Genomic DNA, 23,068 nt, shown 5'->3' on the forward strand with positions numbered 1-23,068 from the left:
TCCACAGCTTGAACGGTACGATGCTCATGCCGAGGTGGGGTGAGGCATCTGGCCGGCGGAGCCTCTCTTCGTACCTCCCGCTGAGGAGGAGCTGGAGCAGGTCTTCTATCAACAGGCGGTAGCAGGGGTGCGGCGCCACTGCCCCGGAAGAGTCCGAGTTCTTCCTCCAAATGCATATACTTATCGGCACGTTCTAGAAGTTTGGGAAAGCTGGGGGAGGCTTCTTCACTAACGATCGGAAGAAATCTCCATCTCGTAGGCCTTGGATTAAGGCACTAATGAGGACATCAGAAGAGGTGGAGGGTTGTTCCAAGGCTTCTTTATTGAAGCGATGGAGATAATCCCTCAAGGTCTCCTTGGGCAACTGCTTCATTGCAAAGAGAGTGAGCGGGGTTTTCTGGTACCTCTTGAAGCTAGAGAACTGGTGCAGAAATACTTCCCTGAACTCATCGAAGGAATGAATGGAAGCAGGCGGCAGGTGATTGAACCAGCGCTGGGCCGATCCGGACAGAGTGTTGAGAAAAACGCGGCACTTGACCCCGTCTGGATATTGGTAGAGTAGAGTCGCATTCTCGAATCTACCGAGGTGATCTTCGGGGTCAGAGGAACCGTTGTATTCTCCTATAGGCGTAATCTTGAAATGCTGGGGTAACCCTTGCTCCAAAATCTCTTTGGAGAAAGGGTTCTTATGCAGCTTCATAGGGGGATTTGATGGGGAAGCCAGGGGAGCCTTCCCCTTAGGGTCGTACCGTCTGTTCCCCCTCCCATGGGGTCCGTGCGAGTCGGCCTCGGTAGAGCACCCCCCGCGGTTCGAGGAGCCTTGAGGAGGTATAACCTCCTCCAAAGGTGAAAGTCGATGAGCCCCGGCGGGAGCATTGTTTACGGGTGCAGGAGGTAATGGTATCCGACCCTGAGTGATCATTGCTTCCACCACTGCCTGGATGGTGGCTTGCAAATCACTTCCTGACCCCAAGATTGGGGCTCCAGGATTAGTAGTATCGGGGTCTCCTTCTCCGCCATGGTCGCGGTTGTCGGTGGTGCGTCTGGTGGTGACCATCGTGTCGTCTAGCTCAGAGTTTCCACAGACGACGCCAAAATGTTCCGGCTAAAAACCGACGACAGTCAACCCACGGGTCAACAATACGCCACCTCAACCGTCAAGGGCCCCACGGGGAAGAAGACCTGCAAAATTACTGAAGAGCGAACGGGTTAGCTGGCGCCGGGAAGTCCCGGCAGGCCACTCCGACGCTCAAGTTAGGTTTCAGGTGGAAAGTAGTGATGAAGAAGACAGTAGTGAGTATGCGAAAAATGCGATCCCCCCTTTCATACCTGTGAGAGGACTTATATACCTGTGAAGAGAACCCTCCGCCTGTTAGAGTGGCAGACTTTGAGGGTATCCGGGGGGACAACTTCTGATACTATCTGACATCTGTGCCAGGAGGATGGCATCTGAGGGACAAGGGCAAGCTGTCTGTAACCGTCTTCCGACGTGGCGATACCCCTGGCTTTTGTCGTTTAGCCGGAAAAGGGGAGATGATTGCCACGGGTAAGAAAGATGCCGAAGACATGAGCGTAACCCGTTCCCTGCATATCAGTTTACACGCTTCTTTGTCTGTAGTGTGAATTAAACTTGAGCCAGGATTGTTTATCGGAGTGGGAAATCATCTGGGACCGACAGCAATCGGGTTTACCCAGGACCAAGTGTGGGAAGGGGGCATTGCCCGGGCGAACCAGACATTGCGGGTGAAAGGCCGGGTGAACCGGGGTCCGGGGATGTGATTCCCGGGAGATGGCTCGGCAGTGTAGTCAATGTTTGGGCCGAGGTATAGATGGTGATGGCCAGGTGGATCGGGATCCGGGGATGTGATTCCCGGGAGATGGCTCAGCAGTGTAGTTAATGTTTGGGCCGAGGTGTAGATGGTGATGGCCGGGTGGATCGGGGTCCGGGGGTGTGATTCCCGGGAGATGGCTCGGTAGTGTTCTCGTATTCTCCTAACCGAGGGTACCTACCACGAGACCACGGGTCCCACAGTTGGCCACGTTAGCCACTTGGTTGACCTTTGGGGCCGCCTATGACTGGGCCAGACTTCCTTGACCATGGGCCCCTGAATCGGCCAGGATGGGCATTCTATTGACCGATTGCGCCACGTCAGGCCTTGCAAGACTTACCACATCACTGCTCATTGAGGTAAAGCACCAAGAACAGCTAACCATATCAGTTGCATATTGCATAGAAATAATAAATAAGCTATGAGGCCTAATCAGACAAAGGACCAAGAACAACGTCGAGTATAAAAATAAATTTGATAGTATTCGCCGCTATCTTTTGATTCTGCTGATGCGATTAGATCTACGATGAATTGTGACATTATAACATGTATTAAAGGCACGATCCCGATGGCTACAGTAGCTACCACGTTCATCGGTTCATGCCCATATGCTACTCCCTTTCCTGCGATGGCAGCTTCAACAAAGCCATCATATGCATGCTTGGTTTCGACCAGATGTTAAACATCCACAGAAAATGTAAACATAGTCAGTGTTAGAACGTTAGAAAGAAAAGACAATAGAAGTGCAGGTGAACCAAGAGGTTTCGAAAGAAGAGAGTTCTGCAATACCAGAAATAAGGATGAAAGTTCTGTGACTCTCAAAGATGCTGAACTAGAATTTAAGTTATTCTGCATGAGGTGAAAGAGAAACAGACCAAAGACGCCGCTCCAAATAATGTTCAATTCCAATTAGTTGGAACCACAAAACATGACCACGTTGCTCGAATCCCTTTAGTTTTCTACTCGTCGATAAGTACGTTAAGGTTCAATAAATATAACTTACAATCTAAAGATTTCCTGAAATTTTTAAATAAATTTTGAAAAGAAAAAAATTGCGATGTCAAATTTTGCAAAATAACTGCGGACGCTGAAAGGCACGGTGGCTCGGCACGTGACGAAAGTGAGTGCCGTTTCAATCATTCCCATCGGGACGGGGTCCACGTTCTCTGCCCGATCGAGGGCGATGCCACCTCGTGTTCCATGACTCGGCGTCCGTGACCCGTCCGCGACATGGGACCGGCATCAAGTGCGGCGTCGATGATTTCATCCCTCGCGTCACGGTTGCACGCGCTAAGTTGGTGATTAGTCGCTGCCGGCCACGCACGTGGCTTCTGAGTTAGTGTTGGACGCTCTAATTTTTAATTAGAGGGAAAAAATAAAAAGGCGCTCTAAATTTTCAATTGTTAAAAGAGTATTCATTTGTATGCAATATGAAATACGATACGAGAAGAAATACGAAACAATAGGAAGTGGAGCCGTAACTTCCCGTCGACTTCTAACGGCAATGGGTGACGAACCGCAGGTGACAAAAGTCACGTCGACCCGCTACCACTGCTCTACGACAAAAGCAGCGCCTTCACGCGCGATAGGGGACCGCCGCGCGCGTTAGCCGCGGCCTCCATGTGGCAAGCGCGGAAAGGGATGGACCTTCTGTGACCACGGCTCTTCAATCCCGTCCCTCCTCACGTGCTCAGCGTCGCCCGGGTCCCACTCATGACACCGTGGGTTCCAACGCCAGACGAATCGTGATACGGGTTTGACATTGAGCTTGTTTGAACAGGTAGCTATAGCGTCGGTAGAGCTTCGTCACTTCGCATGCATGACGGGACCCACAAAGGCACCCCCGTGAGTTGGCCACGTGATAGGGGCGATACTCCAGATTTTTTAGTCACGTGGCACCTTGTCATCCACCAACAGGATACCAACGCGTGTCGACGTCCACACAACGACAGCCCTACAAGTCCGCCACATACGCCTCTCCAGTGACATCACCACAAATGGCTGTGTTAGTGATGTTTTCGGATCCCTAAGTGGATACCTCAAAATAGAATGTCCACGGAGCCCAACAAAAGCCGATCCTTATTCTACGCCATCAACGGGACTTTCAGTCAACTACCGCTGGTAAATTAACTACTCCTCTTTAGCAGTGTACATGGCTTCCTTCATCGTTGCACACGTCTCCGTTATCTTCCGACTCATCTTGCCCTTTTATTAATTCCAAGAGAATGAAAAGTTTCTAGAAAACAGGCCCTTCGTGGCCACTATTTACACGTGACTTGCAAATTACTATCACCTGTCGTTAGAATGTTGGAGCTGGACACAGACACACAGTGCGATTGTCCAGTCTCGTCTATCGCGAGATGTCAGACCTGCCATGCTCAGGCCTCTACCCTCTGCGCACCCGCACGCGCCTCTGTCGCCGTCCCGCGGCGTTCGCATGCATGCATGTATTCGCTCTAATTACCACCAATTAACCATCAACAAATGTCCCAAAGTAACTGGTGCACAAACTTTATTTATTATTCAAAGAGGTTTCAACACCAACAGGCAACAGGTGGAGATTCGAAGCAATTGAGTGGCAACTGCGTCGTCGCCCCACGTCGCCAGCATGCTGCGCTGTCCATCTCTAATCTAATCCTTTCCCGAATAAACTAAATTTCATTAATATCTAATAATACCCGGGTTCGGGATTAGCGCCTGCAATCATCTCTCATGTCGACGGCCAACCACAGTCAACCGCCGTACTTCACGTGATTCCCGTTCCCACGTCTCCATGGATGGATCACGACCGCACGATCGGTCCGATTGCTCGGCTGTGATCTTTTACGGCCGCGTGCAGAACGCTCCACGAGGCGACGGGAGGGTAACCGCCGTTTTGTTTCCCCGAGACGGCGTTATCGGTGACGGAAAGGTCGGGCGTGGAAGTGGATAAATATAAGCGAGGAGGCGGCAAAGAAATAGAAGAGGAAAAGGTCGGCGCCTCTGTCGTTTCTCCTCGGCTAAGGGGAGCACATCGATCCCTTTTCGCCCTCAATTTGCCTATCGAGATTTCGCAGGATCATTTGATTAGATCCCGTGTCGAATGCGCTCGAAATTTGGATTCTTCTTCAAGAGCTTTAGATAGTTCAGCTGCCTGGTGTTTCATCTCCGAGGAGAGAAGTTTGACAAGAATTCGAGATTTGGTTTGCTTCTTCTTATGAGCTTTCAAGTGCGACTGTAATTTGGGGAGTGAAAAGAAGACTGATGGAGCTCGAAGGTACAGATGGAAATTAAAGTTTGTTAATTTGCTGTATGATTCTGTGTGTTTTACTGATAAATTGTGGTGATTCTTTGTGTTTTTATTTGTCACTTTTTTCTCCAGGGAAGAAAGTAACGCATGATTTCCTCTCGATTTACTCCTCCGATCCGTCCTTCCAACTTCCAGATCCTAGATCCTCCTCCCGAGGTACTTGCTGTACTGCTTGATTTCTAAATAGACAGAATAAGAATCACAAAATTTTAAATTCTACTTCTCTTTCCAACTTTCCCTTTGAAATCCCAATTCAATCATTCGAGGGCAGAACAATGAACGAATGACGGAAGGTCGGACTTTTGAAAGTTTCCCCCAATTATGTTTCAAAATTTTAGCTGGTTGATGATGCTTTTTTTATTTTCCCAGGTTTCATTTTGAATACTCGAGACTTCCTTCGGCCGCTTGAGACGGAGGAAGGTTATGGAAATGACGTGTTGGAGGTCCCGCCTACCGTCAAAGCGGTGATTCAGGCGGAGGGCGTGCTCCCTGGCGGGGTGGCCGGCGCGTACGCCGTCAGTCATGTGCCGGACGCTGCTGCGAGTGTCAAGGCTTCCGTTTCTGCGAGAGGTTTCCCGATCTTGTCGGAGGCCAAATCCGAACCTGATTACGGCAGTCGGAGCACCACCACCAGCTACGGCTCCTTAGCGGGCGGCGCTTCTTACACCCTGTGGGAAGAGAAAGACACTGTTTCAAGAGGTAATTATTATTCAGCGAATTAAATATTAATATTGCATATTTTGTCATGATAGCTACGACTAAGTTTCATTTTTTTTCCAAATCAATTTTTTTAAATACCTAAAAATACAAAAATTAGAGAAATTTAGGTCTCCATTGATAATTTTTTTTAAAATTTTGTGAAACAAACCCATTTATTTCCTTCCAAACTTTCTTGCATCTCTGATATAATCATTTTTCTGAAAAATAAAACTGAATTTATACAAGTGAAAATAATACAAACAGCTTTTTTTTATTTCAATTACTTGCATAAACTAAATATCTTTATGGCCATTTTATAGCAAAGAAATAATTATTTTTTATATTATCCTACAAAAACACCGTGATGATATTTTAAACTGAAAATTTTAACTTTTTTATTAGAAAATTAAAGTCTTTCTGTTGATAGAAGAGAGAGAGGGAGAGAACAGTTTGGGAAGTAATTTATTTTGGCTAAATAATAAAGATTTCTCAAAGTCTCAATAAGATTTTTTTTAAAGTTAATAATAATAATTTTTATTAAAAAACTCATTAAGTTATTTTAATAATAATTCTTGTTTTAACCTTATATCATAAGTATTTTTAGTCTTAAAATGTTTTTTTAGTTTTTTCCCGATTTTTTAATAATTACAATTTTACTGAAAAACGATTGTCAATGTTTTTTTTGCAAAAACACTTTATGTCTAAAAACAATTGATGTTGGTTAAAAAGTAAAAAAAATTATAATAAAACAACGATGAAGAGCTTGGGAAGCGTGAAGGCTCTTCCGCTTGTAAAGGCGGCTCTTTTCTAAGCTTCATTTCCATTCCTTGATCTTATTTTTCTATTGGACTTTGCTTGGAGCAGAGTTCTCTGACACTTTTTATTGGATATTGTTCCAGATTTGAGTATCAAAGTAGAGCCAAAGGCAAGCTGCAATGATCAAAGGCCAAATACACCACGGTCAAAGCATTCTGCCACAGAACAAAAAAGAAGATGCAAAATCAATGATAGGCAAGCTAGTCTCTCTCTTTCCTAGAACAAAGAAGAAAACAATGATTTTTAAGTATTGGGTGCATATTTGAGATATGGGAAGGAACTGACAAATTCAAATGCTGCTAATGTAATATTTACATTTGGCGTGCCTAAGCATTCTTACCTTAGAATATCCTCTTCATGTTAGAATTCCTCTTTGTTTAAACATCCTTAATAACTAGGCTGTTTTGTTTTTGTTATTGTGTATCCGTTTTGATTGCTTTAATGCTTTATAATATTTAAGATTCTCTATTGAAAATGGGAAACAAAAATGTTAGATCAACTAACTTTACCATAGTAAATGGCAAAGCCAACAGAGAGAAACAGTGAGAAATATTAATGACGGAGATCTCAAATAGCTGCGACTTGCTAGCTATTGGTGTAATTTAGGATCATCTTTACTGTTTCTGTTTTTGTACTTTTTAAACCTTCAAATTTACCTTTCATGCATATACATACACATACTTGGATTTACTGATTGAATTTACCGATAATCATCCATGCAGATTTCATATACTCCGAGGGATCATACCTCACAGCGATCAGAAGAGAGACAAAGCATCATTTCTTCTGGAGGTACATTTTTAGTGCCACGTATATCTTCGTACAATATTTGTTTTTCTACAACAATAGATTTCTTGATTTTGAATTGACAAATTTCAGAAAAATTTCTTCAGGTCATTGAATATATACGTTTTCTGCAAGAGAAGGTTCAGAAGTACGAGTCATCAAACCCAGAATGCGGTCAAGATGAAATTGCGGTGAAGTTAATGCCTTGGGTAAAAGTCTTGAAGCTAAAATTGCTCTGTTCTCTGATGCACGCATGTTGCATTTCGACTTTGAATAGCATAGCCATATATCTTTAGTGATTAGGCGATAGGTTTATAATTTGAACAAATTGAAGTTGAATATTACATGCACCTTGTTTATCTACACTCATCAGTCAGTTGAATATGAAAATGTGAAATTCTGGTCTATAAACTGGCTTCATCTTCTTTTGTGTCAGTGTTCCTGCAAAATAACATATTTTATTTTCTTCAGAAAAAGCTATGACCATGTCACAAAGAGGTATTTAGTAGAATTTATCAAGAGATTTTTTTTGCATCTATCTCTACCAAGCGTATCTACAAATGGTTGACATGGACACCAAATTCTTGGATAATATTGTGTTTGATTGATGTCTACCTTGGCTTCAACATAAAAGAAAATCTTACTCTGGATCTTACCTTCTTATGTTATGTAACGAACTCTTTATATGGTGAAGAGGAGTCTCTATTCTGAGCTTTATGAAAGTGTGATTAATTGTTAATCATAAAATGTTTCAGTTTTCTAGGGTGCACTACCTGTGGCTTCACTGTACTTTAGCAAACTGTAGCATTCATTTCATAACAAGCTCGTCTACAATTTGTTTGAGACTTGATTTTTTAAGCCTACTTATCGTCGTCTCTTTTTCTGTATAGAAACTTTCTTTACAGAAGAACAGCAGTCATGCGCCTGCAAATGGTTTATCGGTCTCTCATGTTGTGAGCGATGATTCTTCTGCTCCTGCACATATTTACTCCAAGAAAGTTAATGAAAGTAACATTCCTAGTGTTGCACTTCCTACTCCGATATCGAGTACTCATAATCAACCACAAACGTGTGTGGTTTCTGGTGGCATCTCATACAAAAAGATGATGGATGCAGACAATCTGGCTCCCACCCACAATTTATTGTTCCCTCTAGAAAGAGAAACTAATACTACTCGGTTGCAGCCAAAGTCATTAGAAGCCCATAACAATGCATCTCGAGATCAATGTGGATGGTTAAGGTCATGTGGCCTTGCCGACGGTGCTGTTATCAGGCAGAGGCTGAATGAAAAAGAGAAACTGATAATTGATGAGGGCACAATCAATGTGTCTACTGCCTACTCCCATGAGTGAGTATTACCCGATCGAATTTATTGACCTATTTTCTCTTCCAGTTTCAGTTGTTGTGATCTTATGGCTGTTCTAGATTCATTCATCTTGGTTCTTAAGCATGATTCATTTTTCTTCTTCCATTTTCCGTGTGCACATATGTTTCCATCTACGATAACTTTGTGAGAAAACATTCAATTGATACGACTCTAATCAATCTATTGTGGCAAATTTAGAATATACCTGTCTGTGCATGAGGCCTTGAGTATATTGTCTTGGTTGCTAATTCATGAATGCTTTGTATCCTTGTCACTGAAAAACAGGTTGTTGAATACGTTGATTCAGACATTGCAAAGCTCTGGAATAGATCTATCACAAGCCAATATCTCAATGCAGATTGATCTTGGCAAGCGAGCAGTTAACAAGAGGCCTGATACCACAACTTGTACCAATAAGGTAGCCTTTCACTTCACAACTTGCATCAATATCATGGCAGCAAAATCTTGTGTATATCTCCACAGAATTTCCATGTCTACTGCCTTCAGTAATACTTGAGATTATCTTGTTTCCTGCAAATGCTCGTAGGACAAGGAAGACTCTGTTTCTTGTAATCAAGCAAAGGGATGCAGTAGGTCGAGACCCATAGTCGAGGAGCCATCAGAATCTTCAAAGAGACTGAAAACTCATGGCTAGTTACTTGCCACATACCTGGATTCTTCATGACAATGTATATTTTGTTCAGCCTTTTGAGGCTGTAAAAGGTGCTTGGGAACTCTTGTTCATTCTTTCATTTGCCGTGTGGTGGCGCAGAGGCTTCCATTACAAATTGCGAAGCTGCTTTATTTATAGGCTTCCATACACGAGAAGTCTCTTTTTTTTTTCGTTTCCTATTAATGATTCTTGTAAGTATCAATATGATGCCCAACTGGTGACACTGTATTTGTGTGGATTATCAAATCTATTTAAGCAGTTAATTTTTGAAATTTCATTTATTCATATTTTGCTAAAGAAGATAGAGGTGTGCAGATGCTTAAATATTGGGAATTAATCAAAGTATAAATAAAAAGTTGATGAACTATGGACTTATATTTATCACAATTACAATCTCTTTTGTCAATTGAGAGGATGCAAACTATACTAATAGTTGGTGTTTTATTAATGATTAAAGTCGTATTTTTTAAGTTTAGTCTTATTTTTTTCAGCATTTGAATAACGTGCGCTGGAAACAAAAGTTAATGATAATAAAATAAATTAAGAATCTCATTTTTAATTGGATGCAATTATATGCTTTGAGAGCCATTTGGATATTAAAAACTTGTCAAAATGGAACTACAATTAAATATAAAAATAATTTGATGATCTAGTGTTAGAGTATAACTTGAATCCAAAATAATTGGAAGAACCTATTAGGCAATGAGAAATTTGCATGCGGTTTAAATGTTGATAAAATAAGGAAAAATGAGCCACAATCTATGAATTATTCAGAAAGTCAAAGACCAATTGACCCGCGCCGTTTCGGACGGGTCGCCGGTGATCACCAACGACCACATTAGCGGCGGAGCCGCTCATTTCGGCCTCTCCCTCTCTCCCCATCTCCACTGCCACCGCCGCTGGCGGTGGCAATTCTCTCCGATCCTCCTATAAAATTCTCCAACGTCCTCCAATCTCAACAACCGAAGTTCCTCATCTCTTCCCTCCCAACCAATCCATCGCCGCTCGCCACGCCGACGAAGATGTATCGCGCATCTGCTCTAGTAGTCCTCCTCCTTGCCGCCGCCGCCGTCTCCGGCTTGGCACAAGCCCCCTCGGAGTCGCCTAAGGCCTCGACTCCAGCCCCAACTGGATCCGTCGCCAAGGCTCCGGTCGTCGCGGCAAAGGCGCCAGAAACATCGGCAAAGACTCCCTCTCCAGCGAAGTCTCCTGCTTCCGAAACTCCCAGCGAGTCTCCTGCTTCCGAAACTCCCAGCGAGTCTCCCGCGTCGGCGCCAGGGCCAGAGGCTGATTCCCTTGCGACTTCTCCCTCCGCCGCGGACGCACCAGCTGCCGAAGACGATGCCTCTCCGGCCTCCGCTCCGGCTCCTTCCGGCGAAGCAAGCGACGAGCAACACAGCGGCGCAAACCCTGCTGCCGTTGTCGCCGTCAGCGGGCTGGCCGCGGCATTCGTCGCCGTTGTCGCTCTTTAAATTTCAAAACCGTCGTGTGTGTGTTTTGCAACGGTGTAAGAACAGAGAGGGTGGAACTTTCAATGCACGAGGGCTCCGGTTGAAAATCTAATAATGTCTTTGATGAGATTATAATGGGACAAACAATTCTTTTAATTCGATCGGTGTTTGTTATAAACGATTAAAAACCACAATGAGAATAAGTTTGTTGATTTAAACGAAAGATCTATACAATCACTACGCCAATATTTACAGAAGAACATGAACATGCATGAACATGAACAAAAATGAGGAGGGAGGAAGAAATCTCAAGAGAGTGAAAGGGAAAATGAAGCGGCGGGTTCCTCGCCGTGGAGGACGTGAGTCCTACAAAGGGGACAAGTGGCGTGGTGGTACTCGAACCACGTCTCCAGACAAGCCATGTGGAAGAGGTGCCCGCAGGCGAGCTGGTTCACCACCGACTCAGACTCGAATCGGCAGAGGCAAACCCGGCAGTCCGCCTCCCGCCGCCGCTCCAGCGCGGACCCGAACCGAAACGGCCTGCACCGCCTTCGGACGCGCTCGGCGAGGCCGGGCTCCGCAGCGCCCCCGGCGTCCACCTCCGCCGACGGCGGCGGCGACGAGCTGAGGCGGAGGAAATGGAGCGCCGAGAGGAGGAGCCCCTTCAGGATGGAGACGGCGAGCGCGACGTTGAAGAGGACCAGAGCGAGCACGCTCTCAGACGGGTTAGCTAGGCTCGAGATTCCCATGTCGACGATCGCCGAAGAAGTCTGCTTTGATCGAACTCGCTTCGAGCTGCATAAAATGAGCAGAATCTCAGAATTAGTGAAGGAATCTTACATGAACAGAAAAAAAGGTCGTTTTCTACAGAAGAAAACTCCCAAGACGGAAAAGAAATGTTTGCTCGAGCTAAATCGTAATTACCTCCACAATCGTAGCCCCTTATCTTCTTCGTTTGCAGTGGACAGAGCAGAGCAGGGTGCGTGGAAGGGGAAGATGGGTTTATTTATAGTGGCTTCAACGCTCATCTTTTCTGGAATTTGACTGCTTGACTTTCATGCTACGTCGTCGTCGTCGTCTTCTTTCTCTCGGCCACATGCGCGGCGGCGTCCCCTCCCTGCTTGAAGAAGGATGCCACATGTCCATTAACGACGGCAGGGATGCACGAGGCTTTCACGTCGCTGCATGGCTCCCACCACAACATTCTACGTGTCGAGCGCACCTTGCGGGGACGCGGCCAGGCCGCCAGGGCGTTATGCTCTCATGGGCGAGGGCGACACATCACGCGCGCGCCCACGCGGGGAATAGGCCGAGTGGGCGGCCTCGGCGTGGGGGAAGCTCGCTTTCTCTTTTGACCGACGGAGGAGGAAGGTTAGATGCAATGGTTCCTGCTGGCGGATATGCGATCGCTGCGTGCACGCCATGTGTTCGACTTTATGCCTCTGTCACGGCAATTTGGCAGGAGTTATCCATCGAAATCGACCTGTTTTTGCAGCGGCGATTCTACGGACGTTTGCTCACTAAAATAAATCATCATTTGGAAAAACTAAAATACATTCCGTCTACATAACAAATTACCTGGTATAATTAGTCGATGAGCTTTTTTTCCCAGTGCTTTGAAATGCGAAGAGCTTAACTACGGAAAGGAACCAAAGAACAGCCACTCAAAAGAAGTTGAATTTGTTACGAAAAAACAATTACGAATCCATTCAACTTCCCAAATTAGGAGAGATTTATCATCCAAAACATTAGAAATTCTTCTGATGAGCTCACCAATTTCATCAAAATTTTAATGGTTTGTTTATGCCTTTCATAAGATTTATTTGGGCTAGCATTTCCATGCGAGGGTGTAGATCAAGTTAATTATACGTTTGGGCTCGGTCCATCATGGCCATTTCATGTTGATTGGCCCCTTGTAATTATTTTATTTTTATTTTTGGAAAAAAAAGGAAGAAAATGACATATCCATCTTTTTGGCCTCATCTTGTTGATAAAATGGGAATAATAAAAAATTTTAATGTCAAATCCCTTGATTTTTGCACTTCTTTTCTTTAAATAAAAAATGTGTGTAGTTCCTTGCACTAATGAAGTGTGAAGTAGCTTGCCTCCAACGCATCAATTCCTGAACTTAATTGAGTTGGAAATTTATGATAAGTGAGATCCTTGAGGATGATTGTTTTCAAAGAGAAGTAGGTTAATTTTGCTAATGAGATTTAAACTCTTATCAGACAAGAATATCCAAAACAATATCACTTGTGACAAACTAAATTCATTCTTCAACAATATTTTAAAGACCTTCCACCACCAAACTATCATCTAACCAATAAGCAAGATCTTCACTAGACGTTCCTCATCAATAATTTGCACAAACATTTATAAGCTTAATTATGGATCCTCAAGATCTTGCTTGATTAATCTAAATGCATTCAATCTCTTTCAATTGCCATCCCATTCTTCACTATGCAGGCGAGGTGAGTGGCCAGACAACAAAACCCTGGAATCAGGGATGATGATGATGCAGCTCCACCTAGGCATGGTGCACGGGGGACAAGATATCGTTGTCGAGCCCGGCAAATTCTAATATTCTAAAGCATGATGAATCACCAAGAAAAGCCAGGTTTGGACACTGATCAAATCTAAGATTAAACAAGGATGTAAAAGAAAGGCAGAGATATGCATTTGGGTCCCATTCTGAATCCAAAGTGCTAGCTTTTTGGCAAAGTTCATAGCGAAGGGAGGAGAGCAGTGCTCATACACGATTTCTTGTTCTTCCATCTGTTCTTATTCAGACATAAGACAGTATTTGGAATGGTGAAATCCAGAATTTGATCACACTTGTTATGAGTTAATTGTTTAAAACAAAAAAGGGTGATGAATAATTTCAATAAGTGGAGGCATACTCCATCATCTAGACAGCATGAAATGATATTAAGAAATTGGAATTCATTATCATGTTAGACCATGGAGACATGTGTGGGTTTGTCCTTACTATAAAATAAGAAAAAAGTTTAATAATTGAGTTATGTTCTTGGCACGTTGGGATTATAATCAAATCTAATTTAGCATGATGAGTAGTGTTCCTTTGTAATTCTCTTCCACAAGCTTTTTTTTTTACATTTACCATTGACCTTCCTTCCCTTTGTGAACTTTACTATCATAGAACTACAAGTCAAGGAAAGTCTAAACTTAAATCTCTGTGAAACTTATGATTTTCACCTGTCTATATATGTTCATTCTCTTACAAGCTGCAGCTTCCAAATCTGCTACTGTAAAAAAGAAATGCCTGCACTAATGGTCAGATCTGCTAGACGTTCTAAAATACACCAATGTCAGAGAACTATAATTAACTTGAAGAACATGTACTTGAGAACATGCATCACACCTTCTCATCTCCATCAAAGTTGTCATCAGCCATTCTTCACATCCTTGATTTGTTCCCATAATGATTCCATCTTATAGAATCAGTATTAAGAACCCATGTGAACCACATAAAAAGTGAAAGCATTTGTCGTATCACCTTCAGCAAGTCACTGTAGGAAACTAACTATAAAGCTAGTTCAGATCTTAGAGAGTAGGTTCTAGTTTTATGTACTTAAATGAGGACTTCTGCAAGGTCTGATTATTTAGGTTAATGGGGATCTACTTGCTCCCTTATGTTAAAATATGGTTTATGGTATTGAAGATGGGCCAATGTTAAAAATAAAACAGAGCCAGCATGGTTGTCCTTCCATTCAAGGACATGTACATGTATTCTACATTTTCCTGGCTTTACTTTTCTGTAATACTTTAGGATTAACCCGAACCTTCTTCCATGTGCACTTGGAGATTCTCCACTCGTCCCTCTCTTTGGACTCCAATTCAAACAAGAGCCAGCTCAAGAGATGCGTTTTGTACTAGTTTACTGAAGAACGAATGGCATCTAGCTAGTTATCAGAGAATGGAGTCTCTAAGTACATAGCTGACAGTAACCTTGGGCATGATTAAACTGTCCTGCATTAATCCAAAACCTCATCCGAACCACATCTGCATCAGAACAACAGCAAAGATACGTATGAAAAGAAACATGAAAGTAAACATGCAACTTCGATCCAGATCTCTTGCATTTCCACTATAAACAAAACATGGAGTTTCCACCACTGCAATCTCAAAACCCTGCTCTTCTGCACTCCTCCCTCCCCTCCTCAATCCCAACATGGGATGGTTACCTCCAAACTTACGTGCAATTCTCTTCCTCGTCTTCACTTCTTTCTTCTTCTTCTTCATCAGTTGTCTGGCCATTGATGAGCAAGGCCAAGCCCTGCTCGCGTGGAAGCTGACTCTGAGCAGCTCCTCCACTGATGTACTCAGCTCTTGGAATTCTTCAGATCCCAATCCATGCAACTGGTTTGGTGTTGCCTGCAATTCCAGGCTTGAAGTCATCAGCTTAAAGATTGAGTTAGTCGATCTGAAAGGCCCATTGCCTTCCAATTTCCAATCTCTCAAGTCCTTGAAGACGCTAATCCTCTCCGAAGCCAACTTCACCGGCCCAATTCCAGTAGAGTTCGGGGAGTACCGTGAGCTTGCTTTCCTGGACCTCAGCAAGAACCAAATCGCCGGCGAGATCCCGGCAGAAATTTGCAAGCTGACTAAGCTCCAGACCTTGGCTCTGCACACCAACTTCCTACAAGGTGCCATTCCGGCCGATATCGGAAACCTCTCCAGCCTCACGCACTTGACGCTCTACGACAATTACATCAGCGGCGAGGTGCCGGCGAGCGTCGGTAAGTTGGAGAGGCTGGAGGTTTTCCGCGCCGGTGGGAACCAGAATCTGAGAGGCCCATTGCCTGCGGAGATTGGAAACTGCAGAAGCTTAGTGATGTTGGGCCTCGCAGAAACCGGCTTATCCGGGAGGCTTCCTTCCACCATTGGATTGCTCAAGAGGATTCAAACTATTGCCATTTATACTTCTCAGCTGTCAGGGCCAATCCCAGGGGAGATTGGCAACTGCACCGAGCTGATCAATCTTTATTTGTACCAGAATTCGCTGTCCGGCCCGATTCCGCCGGAGATAGGCGGGCTTCGGAACCTGCAGACTCTACTCCTGTGGCAGAACAACTTGGTGGGAGCAATCCCGCCGGAGCTCTGCCAGTGCGAGCAACTGGTCCTCTTGGATTTGTCCTTGAATTCCCTTACCGGAAGTATTCCACAGAGCGTCGGTAACTTGAGGAACCTCCAACAGCTCCAATTAAGTGCCAATCAGCTGGCCGGAGCTATCCCGTCGGAGATCTCAAACTGCACCGCGCTGACCGATATCGAGGTGGACAACAACGATCTTTCCAGCGAGATAGGAATCGATTTTGCGAGATTGGAGAATCTTACTCTGTTCTACGCTTGGCAGAACAGACTGACGGGAAGCATTCCAGCGAGCTTGGCTCAGTGCCGAAATTTGCAATCGGTGGACCTCTCATACAATAACTTGACGGGGTCGATTCCAAAGGAGCTGTTTGGGCTGCAGAATTTGACCAAATTGCTTCTCTTGTCGAATGAATTGACCGGGTTTGTGCCGCCGGAGATCGGCAATTGCACGAATCTTTTTCGGCTTCGGCTGAATGACAACCTCCTAGGAGGAGCCATTCCGGCGGAAATCAGCAAGCTCGAGAACCTTAATTTCCTCGACTTCAGCAGCAACCGGCTAGTCGGCCCGATTCCGGTGGCGATCTCAGGGTGCCATAGCCTTGAATTCCTCGACCTTCATTCCAATGCCCTGAGCGGCGCCCTGCCGGAGTCACTGCCGAAGAGCCTGCAGTTTGTTGACTTCTCCGATAACAAGCTAACCGGAGTAATAAGCCCTGGCATTGGATCGCTGCCTAAGCTGGCGAAGCTCATGCTGGGGAGAAATCAGCTCTCCGGCGCGATCCCTGGGCAGCTTGGGTCATGCAGCAAGTTGCAACTTTTAGATCTCGGCGATAATTTCTTATCCGGTGAGATGCCAGGCGAGCTCGGCCAACTTCCCGCGCTGGAGATCTCGCTCAATCTCAGCTGCAACCGTCTCTCCGGTGAGATCCCTCAGCAATTTTCATCCCTCGGGAAACTTGGGTGCCTTGACATCTCGCACAACGAGCTCCACGGAGATCTCGGCGTCCTCGCTGGGCTACAAAATCTTATCTCCCTGAACGTCTCCTTCAACGCCTTCTCCGGCAAGCTGCCCGACACCCCCTTTTTCAGGAACCTCCCACTCGCCGACCTCGAGGGCAACCATGGCCTGCTCATCGCCGACGGACGGTTCTCTGCTCAAGAAAGGTCTAACAGATCCGCAGTATCCGCTCTAAAGCTTGCCATAACGTTCTTGATCGTCGTCAGCGCGGCGCTCCTCTTGACGGCCGCTTACGTCTTCGCTCGCGCACGCGCCGCGCCCCGCGGCGACGCAGGCGACACCTGGGAAATCACGCTCTACCAGAAGCTGGATCTCTCTGTCGACGACGTACTCCGGGGGCTCACATCAGCGAACGTGGTCGGCACCGGAAGTTCCGGGGTGGTCTACAAGGTCTGCATCCCGAGCGGCGATACGCTGGCCGTCAAGAAGATGTGGTCGCCGGCGGACGACGACTCCGGCGCGTTCCGCAGCGAGATCGCGGCGCTGAGCACGATACGCCACCGCAACATTGTGCGCCTCCTCGGCTGGGGCCTCAATCGGAGCGTCAAGCTACTGTTCTACAACTACTTACCCAACGGAAGCCTGAGCGGTTTCCTCCATCGGGGGAGGAAGGAGGCGGCGGCGTGGGAAACGCGGTACGAGATCGCGGTAGGGCTGGCGCACGCCGTCGCTTATCTGCACCACGACTGCTTGCCTGCCATCCTCCACGGGGACGTCAAGGCCATGAACGTCCTCCTCGGCCCAAACTTTGAACCGTATTTGGCGGACTTCGGCCTGGCCCGGATCCTCGCCGACGGCGATCCTGCTCATAAGTCGGACACCGCGTCATTTCCTCGTATCGCCGGCTCATACGGCTACATGGCTCCAGGTAATCACAAATCTCGCAACTTTCAATCACAATTACACGATCTTTTGTTAGCATAATCTGATTCATGTTGAATTTGAACAGAGCACGCATCGATGCAGCGGATAACGGAGAAGAGCGACGTGTATAGCTACGGAGTGGTTCTTCTGGAGGTGTTGACGGGGAGGCATCCACTAGACCCGTCGCTGCCCGGCGGGCTGGATTTGGTTAAGTGGGTGCGAGTCCATCTGCAGAAGAAGCTGGACCCAGTTCGGCTCCTCGACGGCAGGCTGCTCGGCCGGCCGGAGCACCAGGTCCAAGAAATGCTGCAAGCGCTGTCTATCTCGGTTCTGTGCGTCAGCAACCGGCCGGATGAGCGGCCGGCGATGAAGGACGTTGTGGCGTTGTTGGAAGAGGTGAGGCGGCCGGCGAACGACGAGAAGAAGAAGGAACCGTTGGTTGCTTGCGCCGCTGGGGATGTGAAGTTGCCGGGGTCTTCAAATTGCTCGTCGGTGTTGTCGGATTACAGTAGCTGAGGAAAGCATGCGGCGGAAGTTGCTTAATCTTGGGCAGCAATTTTGTGATGGATTAAAGTTAATTTGTTGCCCTTGTAAATCATCGCAATTGCAGTTGTTTTTGTGACTAGAATTTAAGGGAATTCGATTCAGTTTGTAGAACAACTGCTAATGGTATTAGCCGCTGTGCATGTTTAAGTAATAGAGCATAACGATTTCTTAGTGCCCTGTGGATGCTCTTTGGATCATATATCTAAATTTTGACATGAAATAGCGATACATGAAAGTTGTTGAATTTCTGAAAAAAAAAAGAAAAAGATTTAGTGTAAAGTTACTAGGGCAAAAATTAAAAGAGCTTCTATCCTTTATAAAATCATCATATAGGTATTCTATTTTAATCATAATCAAATATGAAAAAGATAGTAGGTAGCTTCTACAACATATAGTAGCTACCTACTAAACAACATGTATAAGCTAACAGATATCTACTACAGAAGAGTAAGAATAAGGATAATTCGAATTGCTTATATTAGATGAAGCATCCATTTGACTTTAATTAAAAATGAGATGTTCATTTAGCTTTAATTCAAAAATGAGATGCCATCTTGATTTTAACCCAAGTTATTAACTAGTATGATATTTTAAAAGTTAGACTTGTTTTGATTTTGACCCAAGTTATTAACTAGTATAATATTTTAAAAGTTAGAGTTGCAAACTTGAACCGAACACTGAACCGATCCTCGTGGGTCGTCGCTCGTTTGTCTAGTCCTACTCCTATTGGCCATATGCCTACATATTACCTTGCTATTGGTTTAGGATGATTTATTAGCAATAAAAAATGAAACAGTCACCCCCTTAAAAGTGGTCCTTCGCTATTTAGAATAGGATAAATCACGAGGAGTTTCATCCTCAACAACAATAGCATCTGCACGAGGTTTAATGCAACCAACGGGATATTTTTATCTCTGTTGGAATTCGACTCCAAATCCATCGACAACAACATCCCTATAAGAACCATTACGCTAGCCCTAGAGCATTTTAGGGTGATTATATTGGCAAGCAAAGTGGTTTATACACTTTATGCCTGCATAATAATCATTATGCAAAATTAAAACCGATAATTTTTTGCACGAATCTTCATATTTGCAATTTTGTGTCAGCAAATGACAACATTTTACACTGTTGATCCTCAATGTTACGTAGCAAGTGTATATGAGTAAATACATCTTGGTTAAGAAAGTTAAGATATGATGGAAGATGACACATCGGACATAAAACTTGACTATAGGGCTGAATAGCTTAGTCTCTTGTCCTAGCTCTACGTTTGGATGCCACGCTCAAGCTTCCAACTATAGCCAAGTGGTCGAATTCTGACTCAGCTCCTTGCGCGACTAACCCTGACTAGCTCAACTCGGGACTCAATACCTGACCCTTTTTTAGGCTCAACTCCATATCAATACCTGATTGTGTCCCACTCGACGCTCCACTTGGCGTCTTACTTGGCATTCTACTCAACCTCTTTGAGCCCCACTTAGAGGCCTTTTTCTCATTTAGCTTGGTCCTTCCGAATCTCACTCCCTTCAATCCATTATTCAACTTAATTGTCAGACCACCAGAAGAACATGTGGAACTATAACAGTATATGAGGATATAATACAATAGAATTTATCATGACAGAGTCTAACGTTGTACCAAGCATGGGTGATGAATCCTGCTCTACTTCGACAATGATGAGATATTCTCCTTATCGAAGATGAGATATTTCATTTGATGGGATAACTTCTCTGATAACTATATATAATGACTCTGTCTCTCACGAACACGCAAACACACACTTTGAGTCTTTTTCTCCATTTCTGTACTTTCTTCTCCATTTTAAAACTACACCTTAGTTTGAGTATTGAAGCGGTTGAATTAGGGCACCTCTTGACCTTTATTTTTACCCTCCTCTTTTTTCTTGCAGTTTGATGGTGCGTCAGAGTCTGAGCTCCTTCTCCTTTTAATTGGTCGCGGGTACTATGAGAATTCCACCAACGTACAAGTTAGATGTCCGATGAACACAAGTCTCACATTTGCTTCCGTCTCAGGAAATTCTATTTACTAGATGAAGAAGAGTACTGAAATGATCACTTCTCAAAGAATTTTGGATGCATTTCAACGGCCTCGAAATTCTAAGATGTAATTGGAAAAACATATCAACTTTACCATTTCAAAGTTCCGTTCGTCAAAGTAATGCAGTTGTTCTTTACCATTGCTGCAAGATAGATCTATAGGGAAAAAATATATATATATTTGCTAATTTGCTGACTTAGCAAAGAAGTGATCACGAACATACTCATTCCATGTACAAATCTTTGATGTGTGAGCGAACTCAATCCAAGATTTGAAACGAAAGGTGTGTTGATTAATCCTTCCTGCATCGCCGGGCCACGAGCACTCCGTTGGGTGGCGACGTGAGCTTGACCTCGCAGCGAGTGTAGATCCAGTAGGAGAACTGGCCGGCGCCAAGCCTCGCCCTTACCTTGAAACTTCCCCTCACATTGAACACCACGCTGTTCTCTCTCACCTGCTGCTGGATCTCCGCCGCCAGCTCCGCCGGCAGCAACACCTTGCTGGTGATCATGTGCGTAGCCTCCAGTCGCGACTCCCCAGTCCGCTGCGCGAACGGCCGAAGCGCCTGCACCGCGATGAGCCTGTCTCGGAAGTAGAGCTCCAAGCCCAGCGACTGGAACGCCACGAATAATGCAATGAATTGTTTCAAGACCGACCCCGCCTCTTTCCTTTTACTGACCAATCAAAACGAGATTTACTCGATTGATACATGTACCAATCTGACACTGACATAGATTTATCTGAACAATGAAGGAAGCAACGAGTTTTAAGTTAAAATTAATGAGTGAAGAAGAAAAGAAATTAAGTGAGTTTTTACATCCTTTTCCGTTATGCTGGACCAATCACTGCCTGAACGGACAGAATCCTATACCTCCTTTCGCTATATTCGCTATACTATATATATATTATATATACTATATATATAATATATAGTATTTTATATAAATACAAATTAAATAAAGCAAACAAAAAAAAAAAATAAATGAAAATTGGACGGTTCATTTATTCCCATCCAATAAAAAATTCTATGGAATCATAACACAAAAGTAGAAAAGAGTGTTCGGATTTAGTCATATCATTAGATTATATTGACAATTCCAAAAAACTATACATACTATCATCATAGTATGATGACAGTCGGGCGGATATGCCCCTATCGTCTAGTGGTTCAGGACATCTCTCTTTCAAGGAGGCAGCGGGGATTCGACTTCCCCTGGGGGTACTGCGAAAGGAAGTTGATTATGGATTATCTATAAGCCTAGAATGAATTCTTCCTGGGTCGATGCCCGAGCGGTTAATGGGGACGGACTGTAGACGCAGACGATGGCGGCGCACCAGATGAGGGGACTGGTTCGACGGTGGGGCGGGAGGAGCTGAGACTTCCTGGGGTGCATGGTGCCGGATTTGGGAGGTTGGAAGGGGAAGGGGGAGGTGAGATAAAGTGGTGGCGCTTGTGGAAGAGTGGTGGAACTGTGAGCGAGCATCTGAGGAGAAGTGTGGAGGAGAAAAACCTTGAGATGAAGCAATGAGATCAATAACGACAGTGAAGGGATGTCCGATCCAACCGACAACACTTTGGACTGGTTCAACCAGAAAAACTGCAAGCAACTGCCAACTGGTTCATCTTCCGATCACGACATGGGCCAAGCAGAGCATGACAAGCTTGGTATGTTGGGCCGAGCTTCAATTCCCAACCAGCCCAACTAGACCCAAAGGAGAGTGCTATAACTTTATTTGAAGCCTAACTTCAAGTTGTTAAGTGAACCATAAAAAGTGTTTTCTTTTAGATCAGGCAGACTTGAAATAATATTGACAAAAAACTGTTTTGATTTTTGTATATTCACAGTGAGCTTGCAGACTTGAAATAATATTTGAAATAATATTTATATTCAGACTAGAAATAAAAAAACTGTCAGGATCTTTCGCAGAAATTTCCCTGATCAACTTGGAAAAGATAATGCCGCCAGTTGCATCACTGAGCTTCAAGCTTCAACTAGCAAGCTTGCGAGTCGAGGCTGATAAGAAATTGTCTCGAGCTTTATTATTGTCTTTTGGAAAAGGAACAAAGAACATGATGGATATTTTACTCCTTGGCAATTCTGCTTAGCGAAGAGTTCTGTACATTGATTGAATGGCCCAGCAGAATCTTTCGCAGAAGTTTCCCAGATCAACTTGGAAGCATGAGTCCGAGCAGATATGAAATTGTCAATGCTGATTTGACCTTTGTTTGTTTCTTAGAACATTTTTTGCCCGTAGTTGGTCATGAAATATCCATCGACAATAAAAAAATATATGAATCTTGCACAGAAGTTTCACAGATCAACTTGGAAAATATGTTTCCAACAGTGACATCAACTAGGAATCTTATCGGTTGAAGCAGGTAAGCTTTCAATGGTGAGTTTGGCCTGCGTTGCTTCTTAAAGTTTCTTTAACATATATCCAACACGAACTGGTCATATAAATATCCACCAATCACCATAACACTCAGAGCTCTATTGTCTTCAGAGGAAGATAGATACTGGATCCACTCAGTCTTCTCCTTGAACATCCTTTCA

At 44.6% G+C, this 23,068-nt stretch overlaps 4 protein-coding genes across 5 annotated transcripts; 2 read left to right on the top strand and 2 right to left on the bottom strand.

Moving 5' to 3' along the window:
• Positions 1-4,803: 4,803 nt before the first annotated feature.
• On the top strand, positions 4,804-9,733 carry LOC141844761 (transcription factor BIM2-like). 2 transcript variants are annotated; one of them, XM_074732759.1, is made up of 9 exons: positions 4,804-5,085; positions 5,191-5,274; positions 5,488-5,817; positions 6,717-6,828; positions 7,356-7,425; positions 7,527-7,628; positions 8,310-8,767; positions 9,071-9,203; positions 9,333-9,733. In XM_074732759.1, exons 1-9 carry the CDS (start codon positions 5,073-5,075, stop codon positions 9,438-9,440), a joined length of 1,410 nt encoding a protein of 469 aa, XP_074588860.1. In that variant the 5' UTR covers positions 4,804-5,072; the 3' UTR covers positions 9,441-9,733. The 2 variants fall into 2 exon arrangements, with proteins under 2 accessions (XP_074588860.1, XP_074588867.1); XM_074732766.1 differs by lacking the exons at positions 4,804-5,085; positions 5,191-5,274 and adding an exon at positions 5,319-5,411.
• Positions 9,734-11,103: 1,370 nt separating this feature from the next.
• On the bottom strand, positions 11,104-11,890 carry LOC141813944 (putative E3 ubiquitin-protein ligase XERICO). The gene is made up of 2 exons (XM_074701954.1): positions 11,834-11,890; positions 11,104-11,704 (listed from the first exon to the last, which is right to left on the bottom strand). Exon 2 carries the CDS (start codon positions 11,656-11,658, stop codon positions 11,218-11,220), a length of 441 nt encoding a protein of 146 aa, XP_074558055.1. The 5' UTR covers positions 11,659-11,704; positions 11,834-11,890; the 3' UTR covers positions 11,104-11,217.
• A 3,140-nt stretch (positions 11,891-15,030) lies between these two features.
• Positions 15,031-18,602, top strand: LOC141813933 (uncharacterized). The gene is given in 3 exon segments (XM_074701944.1): positions 15,031-15,088; positions 15,091-17,910; positions 17,992-18,602. Coding segments are annotated over 3 exon segments (3,309 nt in total). The 3' UTR covers positions 18,423-18,602.
• Positions 18,603-20,805: 2,203 nt separating this feature from the next.
• LOC141824451 (uncharacterized) lies at positions 20,806-21,997 on the bottom strand. The gene is made up of 3 exons (XM_074711748.1): positions 21,823-21,997; positions 21,229-21,253; positions 20,806-21,187 (listed from the first exon to the last, which is right to left on the bottom strand). The coding sequence occupies exons 1-3, from the start codon at positions 21,995-21,997 to the stop codon at positions 20,806-20,808; spliced, it is 582 nt and encodes a 193-aa protein (XP_074567849.1).
• Positions 21,998-23,068: the final 1,071 nt, after the last annotated feature.

This window comes from Curcuma longa, chromosome 1 (genome assembly GCF_044706935.1).
Source record: "Curcuma longa cultivar G26 ecotype Majalengka, Jawa Barat chromosome 1, ITB_CL_G26_1.1, whole genome shotgun sequence".
NCBI lineage: Eukaryota > Viridiplantae > Streptophyta > Magnoliopsida > Zingiberales > Zingiberaceae > Curcuma > Curcuma longa.

Excerpts from the sequence above, each read along its gene's own strand:
- LOC141844761 (XM_074732759.1), top strand. Across the intron at positions 5,275-5,487 it reads TCCTAGATCCTCCTCCCGAG|GTTTCATTTTGAATACTCGA; the intron begins GTACTTGCTGTA and ends TTATTTTCCCAG. Across the intron at positions 8,768-9,070 it reads TCTACTGCCTACTCCCATGA|GTTGTTGAATACGTTGATTC; the intron begins GTGAGTATTACC and ends ACTGAAAAACAG.
- LOC141824451 (XM_074711748.1), bottom strand. The coding sequence starts at position 21,997 with ATGCTCGCTCACAGTTCCACCACTCTTCCACAAGCGCCACCACTTTAT. Across the intron at positions 21,254-21,822 it reads CGCCATCGTCTGCGTCTACA|ATAAATCTATGTCAGTGTCA; the intron begins GTCCGTCCCCAT and ends TTCATTGTTCAG. Across the intron at positions 21,188-21,228 it reads TCTATGTCAGTGTCAGATTG|TAAAAGGAAAGAGGCGGGGT; the intron begins GTACATGTATCA and ends TTGATTGGTCAG.
- LOC141813944 (XM_074701954.1), bottom strand. The coding sequence starts at position 11,658 with ATGGGAATCTCGAGCCTAGCTAACCCGTCTGAGAGCGTGCTCGCTCTG.